At 28.8% G+C, this 14,601-nt stretch overlaps 1 protein-coding gene across 1 annotated transcript in view; it reads right to left on the bottom strand.

Annotated features, from left to right (window-relative positions):
• Positions 1-4,503: 4,503 nt before the first annotated feature.
• Positions 4,504-14,601, bottom strand: part of LOC129226944 (YEATS domain-containing protein 2-like) — a 39,742-nt gene continuing 29,644 nt past the window's right edge. Inside the window, 8 exon segments of the mRNA XM_054861573.1 lie at positions 4,504-4,621; positions 7,784-7,857; positions 7,970-8,044; positions 9,910-10,130; positions 11,025-11,060; positions 11,479-11,623; positions 12,699-12,778; positions 14,092-14,168. Coding sequence (XP_054717548.1) covers positions 4,504-4,621; positions 7,784-7,857; positions 7,970-8,044; positions 9,910-10,130; positions 11,025-11,060; positions 11,479-11,623; positions 12,699-12,778; positions 14,092-14,168 — 826 coding nt within the window.

Below are 14,601 nucleotides of genomic sequence, written 5' to 3'. Positions count from 1 at the left end.
AAAAAAATGCTGTAAGAGTTTTAAAAATATACATGAAAAAAAAAGTTTTAAATTAAAATTAATTTGCAAATAGGAAAAAACCTACTCATGTTTTAGAAATTTTTCAAAAAATTACGTTTTTGAACTTTTATGGCACAAAATTGTTCAACACTTACTAGTATATAAAGAAACAAACAAGCCCACAATATTCATTTTCATGCAATTTATACTTCTGAAGCTTGCTTGAAATCTCAAAACCCACCCATTCAAGATTCAAAAACAAATTCCTAAATAATAACTTAAAAGGTTTTTCTTGATTAGTCAAGCATGAATATTTTATACAAATATTTATGGAGTTTTGATGTTGAAAGATAGAATTTATTTAATTGATTTTCTCATACATCTTAAATGTTTCTTTTGAACATTGAACAATTAAGCACGATTTGATAAACATGGAATAGCTAAAAACCCATTATTTAGCACTTGTTAAAATAAAAACAATCATCAAATACAAACTTTTTATTTTTAATTTATTATTTATTTACAATTTTCTTATTATTGAGTTAAAGCAAAAAACTTACACAAATGAAAGAAAATATCAATTAAAAAAAAAAAAAAGGTGGTGCCAAAATTCAAACAAGCTACAGTGAAATCCTATTTTCCATTAAACCAAAGTTTCCCATTAGAGGAAAAAAATATGGGTGATAAAATCTTGCCCTCTGTTGAAATAAGAGTGAGATTTTTAAACATCCACAGGGATTAAAAAAAAAAAATTCAATTCAACAGACATGACAAGAAAGTCCCACATTAAAATTTTGAATGAAATTTCTTTTAGACGCGCGCGAATCTTGCAGTCTCGCTCTCTATTGGGAACCCTGATTATAGATAATAATAGATGCGATAGAAAAGTTTACCTTTATGCTTTTTTTTGGCAAATAATACATACCTACATAAAATTTCTTATATACATTATTTGTAGAAGTAAACAAAATGTGAAATTATTTTTTTTCATTTAATTATGCAATTATTTAAATACAATGTAACATGTGTTTAAAAAAAAATTGTTACACATGTGCAAAAGTACAAAAATACTTCCAATATAATGGAACCAATTCTTTATCTATGTAACCATTTAGAATCAAGTTTATATTTGCTTATGTACAATAAAACCTGAAAAAATTCCAAATCTATGCAAATCCATGACAAAAACAAACTAATCAAATATAAAAAAATACATAAAGTAAAAAAAAAAAATCTACATCATTACAAATGAATTTAACAATGACTAGAGGAGAAAAGGAAAACAATACAGAAAAGTAATATAATACTCAAACACATAAAAATTTAAAAACAATTGAATGCACATGTAACAGCGAAGAAATTCAAGTCTCGTATTAGCACAGCTAACTATTTCTTGTACTTATTTGAGCAACATATGTACATACTTAAAGCTTAGAAAATAACACAGGATTAACTATTTTCATGAATATGAAAGAGCATATTGTTCACACAAAAATAGAATTCTTTCACAGGTTTCCTAATAACAAACAATAAAATATATGGTGTTATTTTTCTAGACTATTAACAGTGCAGTATAAGTACATGCAAGTGCTTAAAAATTAAGTTTCCTTTTGCATAGTGGATTATCATTTCAACTTTTTACAGATGCAATATTGAAAGATGTTTTGCTAGAAACAAGTTATTGCTGAAAATATTGACATTAAAAAATATATTAAGCACTATTCTAGTAATAAACATATGATTTCACTTTTATTGGAAGAACAGAGGCATTCAAAAGATTCAGTGATTTAATATTTTTAATTTAAATAAATACATTTGAAACACATGAATCGCAGATTAGCCTTTAATTAAATTTCAATAAAAGCTTAAACTAATACAAAGTGAATTTCCCTTTCATATCATTTTTTGGAAGGAAATCATGATTTTATACAATTAGGAAAGTTAGTACAAAAATATTCTTCTCAACAAAATTCATAAGTTATCTTTATCAAAATATTCATGAAAAACTGGAACAATTTTAATTTACAATATATATTTTGTACTAGTTTTCATCAAAAGAGAACCTCATGGTTGTGGAAATAATATAAATTTAGAAGTGCAAAGTTATAAAAATAACTTGCTAAAATTTAAGCAAGGCGAAAACAAAAACTTCAACAATCAACAACAGGAAAGAAAAAAGCATTATTCTTTTATTAGATTCTTCTAGAAATATTGTTAATCAGATAATGATCAAATGATATTTGAGTCAAAATTTCTCTTGATTAAATTAAATAATAGTAAAACATTTTTTGTCTTACACTGTTAAACCAAATATAAATACTTAAAAATGCGTTTTTTGTTTTACAGGGAAATGGCATATTGGTCAACTACTGATTAACCCCACGTATATTTTGCACTCAAATTCAGACTTTTCCCCCTTTGATGCTGTAATTTTAATTTGGTTAATTTAGATATACTTTTACTTACACTTCAGGGAGGATCTAAGGGTTTTTTCTCATGCACCTAATTTTCAAGGACAAATTCTCACTTGAATTCAAAAATTAAATTTTTATTGGGAAAAAAATGAATAGCAGCATTAAAAACATGGGAAAACAGGCAAATTTAGCACAAGGTATAAAACTGAAAGATTAGTAAAGATAATAAATAAATCAAAACATTAATTGCTATTTAGAAGCGTGACATAGGATTTTAAAAGCCATCTCATGATTAGTTGTATTTCATATCCCTATATCAAATGTTAAAGTTTTGAGACAACGCCTGTGACATTAGCTTCCACTCACCTATACAGTGAACTCCCGATTATCTGCGGTCAGATAATTCGGGGGTCTTTTCACAAGTTTTTAAAAAAAGACTTATAATTGCGTCATTGTTCGTTTTTAGATTTTACATATATTTTTTACATGCAATGTTAGTAGATGTAATGTAGCAATATTTTTTTGTTATAATTAAATGTATGTGTAAGTGTTATAAATATTTTTTAGCTATTGTATATGTTAACGTTAAAGTATGAAATCTGTTATTTTATGTAGAATACCTAGTTATTTCATAGAATAACTGATCATGTCCGCTAAAGTGTAAAACTCTCTAGTATTTCATGGCTTAACTAGTTATTTCATAGAATAACGATCTGCAGCCTGTTTAAGTGTAAAATAATCTATAATCATATATCTTGCACGACAAATACATTTACCTTCCACCCCTACTGCATTTGTGAACTATTCCAGGCCATAGGGAGAAAACTTGTTTAGCATGTTAGGTTTTGTTTTAGAAATAATGTCCTTTGTAATTCCAAGTGTCATTTTAGTAATCCTTGTTGTAACAAATGATTTTGTAGTACATTTCCACAAATACCATTTATACGCTGCATAAATTAGATAAATTTCTTCTTTTTCATTTTAATAATCTAGCATTAGATTATTTATAGAATACATAGTTATTTCATTTTAGATAAGTTGTTTATTTTACACTTTAACTGTCTGTTATTAGTTAATTTATTGAATACCTAGTTATTTCATAGAATAACTAGTTGAAGTGTCATATTAATAACATATTACACACTTTAACGGACACAATTAGTTATTTCATGGAATAACTAGGTATTCTATAAAATAACTGCATTATATACTTTAACGGTAACATATACACTAAGTACGTTTCTTACCTATTATTCAGATTATCCGCTGTTTTCTCTTACGGTGCCTCTGTATTCCGCGGATAAGCGGGAGTTACTGTATTAATATTGTTTTACATTTGCTGTTACTCAATACATAAAAATAAATAAATAAATAAAAAAGCAAAAGGTTTAAGTCTATTATAGCAACAAACAAATCAAAGCTGTTCAATTTTTTAAAGTCTATTCAGCTATATAAACTTATTTAAAATAAAGGAACTATTTTAAAGAGAGAGTTTCTGCTGAATTGCTACATTTTTGAGTGTTTACATGTAGCAGGATTTTGAAAGCCACTATTTACGCACTTATCAGTGATGGCAAACATGTTGAAAATATACAACAGTGACTATTTATCTTACAAAAAATTAAAAAAAAAAACATAGCCAGTGTTTTATGAATTTCGCAAATGTTGTAAACAAATATAATTACTTAACTCACAACATTTATTTCCAAAAAGGCACATTTCTATTTCTAACTAAACTCAAAGTTTGAAAATTTAGCCAATAAAAGTAGCCAAAATTTAGCTTTGCTCCCCCTTCCCCAAGAAAAACTAGATCCAGCATTGATATGCACAAAGAATTTGACAGATACTCTATTCCTGTTCATAAAATGGAAAGTTCCTAAAAGAGAAGAGAAATTTTACACATGAAGAAATATGTTTCAAAATAAGAATTAAACTTTTAACACTAATTGGTTTATATTACATCCACAAACAATAGAAGGCTCATTTAATGAGTTCATAGGCTCAAATATGCATAGTGAGATTTAATCATCATGATATAAATAAAATCAGATAAAATAAATGGATATTACATATCATACAAAGAAAACTGTCAAGTTTCTTCTTTTGATTCTTTTGGTATGCCTAAAAAGCTGTTATTTAAGAAATCAAACTTCGGTATTTTTTTAATGGCCGAATAAACGTCAGACACAGTAATTTCTTCCGGACAACTACAAAAGAAAATTAAAAAATAAATACAAACAGGATACATTTAAGACATTTTTTCCACATATTAAGAAAAAGTAATGTCAAAGAAATTATGAAAGGAAGTCTGTGGTGGGCTTACGCCCAAGTGACTCCATAGCATGACGTACAGTCTTGAAATTAGGTACAAAATTACTTTGAGACCCGAAGTTTGTACCTGGGGTTTATCATTTTAAATTCCAAATTAGTTTTTTTATAATTAATTTTTTAAGCTATACGGGATATATAAGGGATTCTATTTTAACGTAAAATCCTAGGCTAAACTGAATTCAAGTGCTTAGCTAAAGAACAAAGTATATTACTAGAGACTACGAATTTGAAAGCGACTTTTCAAACGTAAAAAACCGCCGTTTCCCAACGCTAAGCTCTGCAAGTTAGATTAAAACCCATGAAAGTGATGCTTTTTGTTCCAAAGGGAACTTATAGCGCGTTTTTAATCTGATTCTTTGTAACTGATGATTTAAATTTTTGCAAATCAAATAAGATTGTGAAGGAACCTTCGGGGGTTGGTGAGAGCTAGCGAGTGAAAATAAAAACTCTCACAGGGAAAAATTATATTTATCTCTAAACATAAGAATAGAGTACAAAATTACAATTTATGAAGGTTAAAAACCAAGCCAGGCAGCTTGATTCTCCCCCCCCCCCGCCCCAAAGGTTTCGCTTTGTGAAATGCAAAGCTTTTAACCCTGCATAATCCACGATTTCCACGGGTAATGTTGAAGTAACAAAATTTGCTCAACTCGGGATTTCCACATGCTTGCCTTTTTAAATCCGCATCCCCCTATTTTATTGTTTAAACCTCAGTAATGCATTTTCTGAAGTATTGACACTGTCCGCTAGTTCATTTTGCAAGCCACATACCTCCTAATTTTCACTAAAAGTGAAAATTAACCTAAACTCACTCAAAAAATTGGGAGCGAAAAAAATTGTAATGAAACATGAATTTGGTGGGAACAGTGTGAAATGGAACCTTGGTTTAAGATTTATCATACTAAGGATAATTTCTAACGTAATTAGTGTAAATTTAGTTCACATATGTTATATTTTTTTTTTACATATAAAAATAACAGAATTAAAAAAAAAATACTAAGCACTTCATAATGCATTCATAAGGATAAAATAACTTTTCTCGGCCAGAAAGGATAGTTTCAGTATTCATATACTTTTCAATTATTCCAAGAAAATGACACCACAAACAAAGAAAAGTGCGGCTTAAGTCATGTAGAGAATTTCTTATTATCTAGCTTTCAATCATAAATTTGACTGTTGAAACATGCATTTTTTTTTAAACGGGAAAGTTTGGTTGAAATGACTAGAACCGCATCTTTCTTCGTTTGTAGTGTCCTTTTCTTGGAATAATTGAAAACTACAGGAATACTGGAACTGTCCTTTCTGACCGAGAAAAGTTATTTTACCCTTTTGAGTGCATTATGAAAAGTGCTTAGTAATTTTTTTTTTTTTTAAATTCTGTTATTTTATTCTTTTTAGTTTAAATGTATTTCAGAAGTTGAATAACGTTACCGTCACGAAACGTCACTCTAAGTTTTCATATAAATGCTCCATACTAACAGAAAACGAATCCTACATACCTATCTAAAACTTTAACCAATTGAACCGCTAAATTCATCCTTGTTCCTCTCTAAGATATATTTGTGTGCTAAATTCTTAAAAACATTTATGTATGAAAAGGTTTCCCAAACTATTTTATGTTTCACAGCATACAAGTTACTCGCGATAAAGATCTTAATATATCTCTTTAATTAGCCCTATCATCGTTATAGATTATGGGCATAGATGAGGATAAAAATCTTAAGAAAGCAATGATATTGAATACATTTCATGCTTGCTTCAGAGAAGCCTTGATTGAAAATTTTCATTATGATTGCTATTAACATTACCGTTATATGACAACAAAATTTGTAACAATGGGTTTTATATTTAAATATTTAATGGGAAAATTACATAAAATTTGCAGTTTTGCATCCTAACCAAAATAATAATTTTATTTTAGAATTTTAATTTTTCAGCGTTAAGTTGTACCTTAGGATTAAGCAAATCATTTAGTAAAATCCTGAAGTCTCTAAGTGATCTAGATGTTGAGATAAAAGCAAAATCAGGCCTCAGATTACTCTGTGACAATCAGGCTAAGTATAATAAAAGTGTTTTCCAGTAAGTCCCTACCAGGGACTTACTGGAGCCCTATAGCCAGGACTAAAGCACCCTATATCCAGGGTTAAGGCAGAAATACATGAAATACTCTGCCAGACAGGGTATACAAGGGGAGGGTCATGGGGGTCATGGCCCTTCCCAAATCTTCAACAGATTATAAGCCCACGTTTTGCTCAAACGCTTTTTCCTTAGCTTAAATACATTATGTTTACATATTTTTCATTCTGCTACTTTCTCATCTTTATCGTAATTGTAACTTAATTGCAATTTAATACATGACTTGTCGTCATGTAATAATTACAAAATGTGATTAGAGAAATAAAACTTATAAGTTAAACAATTGCAGCAAAAATAAATAAATACAAAGTAAATGAATTTAATAAAAATAAATATGCAATAAAAAAGGAAAATAAAAATAAATTAAATAGCAAAAAATAAATAAATAAAAAAAAATAAATAAATAAATGAAAGAGGTCTTAATTTCACTCTTTGCATCTTTGTAAACAGCCTGTTATTGATACAACAAACTTCCCCTGTGTTACTTTTTGTTTTTTTACTTGCTTTCATTTTTTCATGATGACCCTCTCTGAGGCTTAAATATCCATATAATTACCACCCTTTGCCAGAAGGGAAAGGAGAGGGACTTGATCACGGCATACGACGCACAGTAGCAGAACTTGGTGAATAATCGCTGCACACAGTATAAAATCTTTTTTCCGCCAAAATTGAAACACCAACTCGCCTCTAAAGTTGTTTTCTATGATAACTAACTTTCCTTAAAGTGGGAGAAAACGCGAAAGCATTGATCTCTACGGAAGTGTTCAGTCTTATGTGAAGCTTAATGGTCTTTGGTGATGTTATCAGAAAACATATGGAGTGAGTATAGAATAATATTCATTTGAAAGGGAAAAAAACAGGCAAAAAGTGCTTGACAAGACGCAACAGTTTCCCAAACTTACAATTTTCCTCCTAATCTCTCAAAACCTTCATTCACAGCAGATCCAATAATATCCATAGCAAGCTCTTTGGAAGCCTAGGAAAATAAATAAATATAAAAATTCAATAAAACAGTAAAGAATCAGAAATACAATAATTTAAAATAGAAAAGAAAGCAATTGTAATATGAAATGAGGTTTATAACTCACAGACAATATCATTTCTTCAATAGCAGGGACATATATTCTTGGTTCAAGTTCAATGGGTTTAATATCAATTCCAACCTATCAAAATAAAATATAATAAACTATTGTGCTTTAAACATTGAATAATTGTTCAACTTTACATCTACAACATTTCTAGGTGGATGTTAGTCAAGTTTCAAAATTGATATGCCATACATTAACAACAATGTCTATTTGTCTGCAGAAAGAAAAAAGCACTTTTTTTTTACCAGTAGTAAACAGCAGTAACTGCTTTTATCGTTACATTGTGCAAGTAATCAGCAGTATCTACAGTGAAACCTGCTGAAAACGATACTGTTGGGACCTAGAAAAATATTGTTATTAGACGGTTCGATTATTCATGCTGATATTTTACTGGGACCAATGAAAATATCATTATAGATAGGTTTATCGTTATAGACAGTATTGTTATACGTTGTGGGCAAGTAAATGGCAGTAATAACAAGTTTTTATTTATTTATTTATTTTTTGCATTTTTGCTATCAATGGTACATTAGCTTTATTGTGCAAGCTTGCTTGTTTGGTTTCCTCTGAACAAAAAGAGGGATAAAAAGTTTAATTCCAACATTTCTCTATTCTTGGTATTGAATCCAAAATGCGTTTCTGCAAATATCCCGAAAACTCATTTCTGCAGATACTGTCATTTACCTGCTCATGGTAAAATGGAACTTAAATGAATCCTTGCCAAAACTTGCACTAGGACGCAAAAACTGTTTTCACGATTTCCTTTGCAGCTCAACTAAATGCAAATAGAGATGTTCCTTTTATTCGGCAAGTTTAAAGACAATATTGCAAAACTACATTTTTTTAAAGGAAGCCTAGCTGCTTCTCATTATAATGTAGGTATGCGTGCCAGGTCGTATTTTATCATTCAGTAAAATTGGGAAGTCATTCAATAAATTGGGAAACCCCCTCCCAAAAATTAAACTTAGGGGCATCCTTGAGCACAAGATATACTTAGAACTATTATTTAGGGGGGGGGGGGGATTTATAGTATTTTGTTTGAAATAAATTTGAAGTAAACAATTTGCAACTTTACGCCCTCAGACATTTAAAAAAAAAAATTCTTTGTACCTGTGTTCTAAAAACATAAAACAAAATTATTCATAATATTCGAGGAAGTACAAGAAAAACTTGGCAGACAAAATCTGCAGTTCAGAAATTTAAAGTCTAAGCTAAAAAATTTGTTTTTCATAAGCATGTGAAATTGATTATACATTTTAACTATTACTTCATAAAACTCAAAATAAAAACCTCTCACTCCTGTCAAAATCACAGAGAGAGTCTTTGTCTCCTATTTCTCGTGCCCGGAATTTGTTTACTTAATATTTTACACTATTAGCTGCACCAGACTATATTTAACAACTGGAGGCAGTTGAATTATTTTAAACTGGCTGTCAGCACTATCCAAATATATTTATTTGTGCTAAGTATTTTGTACTCTTTGATCAGCTGCTCATGCTCTTAGTGAATACATGTAGTTTGTGTTTTGGGATAAAATATTTTTTTTGATGAACCTGAAAGTGACTCTAAAATAATATCAAAGCATCATATGCCACGAAATTTGACATACAAGAAAGACCATTACTATTTTTTTAAAAATATTATGCGTAAGTTTCATAAAATAGGGTATTTTTATTTTATTTGCTTACTCTATTGGAAAACCAGCATTTAATCTAAATAACCCGGAATGTTTGCTTAACCTAAAAATGAGTCTTTTTTTTTAAAAAAAAAAAGCTAAAAAATATGACAAACATAAAAAAAATGAATGCTTGTATTGAGCATACAACTATTTTAACATAGTTTTCATGAGAATTATAAGATCATAAGGGTGTTTAATGTTAAAATTTAACAAACTTCCCAGAAAGATATTTGTAATATTACTGCATGAACAAAAGTATTACCTGAGATGCTACTTTTTTCACATAAATTGCTGTTTCAGATAAATGTGGTAGATGACAAGTTGCTGATTGGCTTGTATTTGTTTTTTCTATTGTTGTTTTCTTTTCTGTAATGTTAACAATATCAATATCTTCATCATCACTCAAAACTAGGTTTGAGTCTCCTTCTTCTCTAAGGGTGCTGATAAAATCATCAGCATTTGTCAATGAACATAGCTCAATTCCTAGGGAAGACAAATAATTCTAAACATTGAACTGTAAAGGCAAACATCACAATTTTGAAACATATTTAACATTCAAGTTAACTTGCTAGAATTTTAGATGAGATTAGAAACATTTGAGAAATGCAAATAATATAACCAACCTTTCATATGTTTTGTTTCATTTTCAAATGAAAAAAATAACAAATGCCACTTACACCTTAATAAACTGTTTAACATTAAAAAAAAAAAAAAAAAAAAATCAACTTTAAGGTCAGTGAATGTTAGAAACAAATGATTGTTCAAAAATTTTTTACTTTTTTTTCAAAATATTTACAAAGAGATCGAGATAATTTTAAGAACCACAATAAATTTCTCGTTTAGTAAGACAAAATCCAAGGGATTTCAAGGAGTTCAGATTTTTATTTTCTTTCAAGGATCAAAGTTAGAACACAAAACTTTTAAAAATTGAAACACAAAATTGAAGATTTACTACAGAATTTCTTTTAATGAATTTACTAAAAATACAAAGAGCTTAATGCGGGCTTGTGTGCCACATGCGCGTAAAATAAATTTCAAGTTTTTTCTTAAAGTTTTTTTTTCATGCATTCTTTTTACAAAATGTATTGAGATACTATCAATGATAATCAACTGTAAATTTCATCATGCTTAATTGCAATAATGATGTGCAACATTAAATAGAATTAAGCTTCCTTCTCCTTTTGCTGGTCCTGGATGAGTTAATTGGAGAACTAAAATTCAAAAACTTTTAAGATCAGTGGAAAACATTCCATGCTAATACAAATTGTAAAAAGAAAAGTGCAAATTGTTACTTTTAAATGTTTGAAATTGCACTACTAATATGATACAGCAAATGATTAACAAAAGACAAAACAAAAGACAAAATAATATATTTACCTGACCACTTAGGCTCTGGTAATAGGGTCATTTTTTCTGAAATAAATCACAAAATATTAAAAGCATAGTTAGTCGCTCACAAGAGTTTATAAAAAATATATATTGGTAAACATATATACTAGTCACTTTTTTTAGCTTTACTTTTAGAAAAAGTAAAAAGTTCATTTTACTTTTTCTAAAAGTAAAGCTGACATAGCCTAAAATTATGAATTTTTTTTCAAGAATTTTTTTTTCAAACAATTATAACAAATAAATAACCTTTTTACATGCATTAAAAATATTTTTATGAATTTATGAATTCTTGATCAAATTTAATTGAATTGTAGAGCAACTTTCTCAGGGACGTTTTTGATACTGAACCAGATGTATTAATTAAAAATGTTAAAAGTTGTCAATATGACATAATACAAAATAAGAAATAATAAATATGAAGTTAATTGTTATTAAAATATACCTGATGTCATAGGCACAAAGCCATTTTTCCGACACCAAGTCATAATAGCAGCTCTAGACCACACATGTTCTACTGAGATATGGGCACTTGTTTTTTTATTGAGAAGGTTTATAATTGCAGTTCTTACAGCACCGGCTCTTTTCCACTGAAAAATAAAGCAATAGCAATTACAGAATGTCAAAAACCTTGAGTGATTCAAATTTTTGAAAATGTCAACATGTTCTGAAGTGAGTTCAATAGATCAGAAAACTATCTTAGTAGGAAGGTGTTTAGTAATGTATAGAAACATCAAACTAGTAAGGCCAGAATGTATATAATAGTAAGTTTTTTTTGGATGCAAAGTGTAAGTTTGAGTGTTTTTCAATTTCTTTTTTTCTTTTGCTGTTTACAGGTTTTTGAGAATAAATAAGGTAAAACAAATGAATTTCGTCACAAGTGAATATGCAGTGGTTTTAGTCAAATTAAAATAACATGTGTTTCTTCTAAATTTAAATTATTTATTTTGCACAATCAATGATAGGAACCTATGAAGTAAAAAAAAAAAAAAAAAAAACATAATAATAATAAAATATGCTTAAATGATTTTACCTGTACTTCACCTACAGAGTACTTGAATAAACATAGCAAAAGGGCATTTAAAAAAAAAGGGGGGGGGGGGGCTTTCAAAATAAGACAGTGAATACTCATGATTTGAAAACTAATTGCCCCCCCCCCCCCAAAAAAAAACATGTTTTCTTTATCTGAATTATTAAAGTTAATTAACAGTAAATTTATTTTTTTCATAATTTAAAGGAAAATACTTAAAAGCTAAGGTGCTTTTACACTAAACTTTTTAATGAGTAATTGCTAATATTATATTACCCACTTTATGGGTAATATAATAATAGCCCTAGAAAGGTTGGGAACCACTGATTTAAACTTTCTAGACTGCATACAAGAGTAACAAGAACATAAATAAGAAAAAAGACAGAATGAATAATAAAACGCAAAAAGATTTGTTTGCAAAAAAATAAATAAATAAAATAATTTATGAGATGCAAAAATATTTATTGTCTGCTAAAAGATCTAGCTTTAATGAACTTCATCTGTCACACCACAATAGATAAAACCAATCAAAAAAAAAAAAAAAAAAAAAGGCAAGACACAACTAAGCAAAATCAACAAGCAATCTTCATTGCTCAAAATAAATAATAAATAAATAAAAATAAAAAACCACTCACCTCCGAAGCCCTCTGTTTACCAATATTCCAACTTAGGAATTCTTCCAGAGAAGCTGCACAATGTGGGAAGAGACTTCTGTCTAAAATTTATATTAAAAATACAAATTAATTAGAGTTCAAAAAACAACATTTACGTTGATTAAATGTTAATTTGTATTCATTTTAGTACATCATTTTTATAAACAAAAATCATATGCAGAATGAAAACACAGGACGTGTAATATTCACTATTATTAAGAGCCTTAACTTCAAATACAGATAAATCCCCTTAAGACAAATTTGAAAAGACTGCAAGTTTTGTTCGTTGTGATGAAAATTTTGTTGTAATGGAATTCAAGCAATGTAATGACAACTAAAATGAGACTGAACAATTATTTCTTTGAAACAGATAGTTGGTTGCAATTTGCTCTAATGAGATTTTACTGTATAAAAATACATGGAATGTTTAACTATATTTCTACAAACTTGGTGCGAAAATATAATCACACATTACTGTCAGCCCCGCTTAATCAGGTGACGGATAAACAAATACCCCGCTTATATGAATAAAACCTCCCGGAACCGAATGTTTCCCCAAAGACACAACGTTAAAGATCCCCGCTTAAACGAATGTTTTCCCCAGATAATCGGATAATATTGATCAGCTTTCGCAAATATTTTTGCTGAATTAAAAAAATAAAAAGTTTGCTTAGGGGAAAGTAGGCTAAAAACAAAGAAAATATAGAATAACATTCCTTAAAATTTGCCGTATAAATAGGCATAACAATTCTGTAGTTACTAATTTAAAAAAAAAAAAGTTCTCATTGGCCTTTGAAATGGCAAAATTACAAAAAAAAAAAAAAAAAAAAAAAAGAAAGAAAGAAAGGAAAGCAACTGTATATTTTTTTTTATGATCCCCATATACATAATAGTAAATGATCGAGTAATGCTCCTGACGTCATCAACAATGAAACTCACTCCATGACATGAATTGATAATATGTTTTGGTAATGTTTGACATGAAAGAAAAGGCTTTATTTTGACGAGGCTGAACTGTATGTGGTATCTTAACTGTTTTAATGGTAAGACTGTCATTTTAGGAGAATGGAAAAAGAAAAAAGTGGTCAAAAATGAACCCTATCTACTGGAGTTTAGGGTTAATCCAATGGAGTAAGGGTTAGAATTTCAATTATCAAAACATCACCAAACAGGCAATTGCTTCGTTCAAATGTAGAAGCAATTTTCACTTGTCATACCTTGACGGGTGATTTTCTAGTTGTAAAGAAAACTCATGTTTTTAAAAGAAACTAAGGACAGTGAAAAAAAAAAAAAAAAAAAAAAAAAAAAAAAAAAAAAAAACATAGTGTTCTAGTGAAACTGAAATTATACATATACAAGTAAATGTTATGCTTACCAACACCCTCCTTAACAATAGGGTAAAAGCAACAAACTCGTTTCAATAGCTCTTCAAAAGTTTTATAATTTTCTAATCTATAAACAGCAAAAATAAAGTTATTGAATTAAGTTCCGTTGCACACAGAAGTGAATCTGAAAGTATAATGAAACATAATAGATGTATAACTAAAATAACATTCAAGTACTTCAATGCACTACACAAACCCTGAGAAAAGTATAGTTTCTTATTTAAAATAATTAACACCACAAAAATGATGAAAGAGTTTAATTGATTATACAGGTAGGTTAGAGCAAGGATGAGCAACTCGCGGTAAGTAGGCCACAGTATGGCATGTCAAAGTATTAACAGTGGCACGCGTGACTGCAAATAAAACTTCTTAATAACCTCTTTTGGTAAAGATTCTGGAAGCATGTCACTAGCACAAGTTTTTCACTCTGATTTTCTTTTTTGTCAGACATTTGAAAAGAGCTCAATCATTCTTATTTTAAATGCTGCCATTTTGCCTTT

This window comes from Uloborus diversus, chromosome 7 (genome assembly GCF_026930045.1).
Source record: "Uloborus diversus isolate 005 chromosome 7, Udiv.v.3.1, whole genome shotgun sequence".
Lineage (NCBI taxonomy): Eukaryota > Metazoa > Arthropoda > Arachnida > Araneae > Uloboridae > Uloborus > Uloborus diversus.
This window is presented reverse-complemented; position numbering and strand designations above follow the sequence as displayed.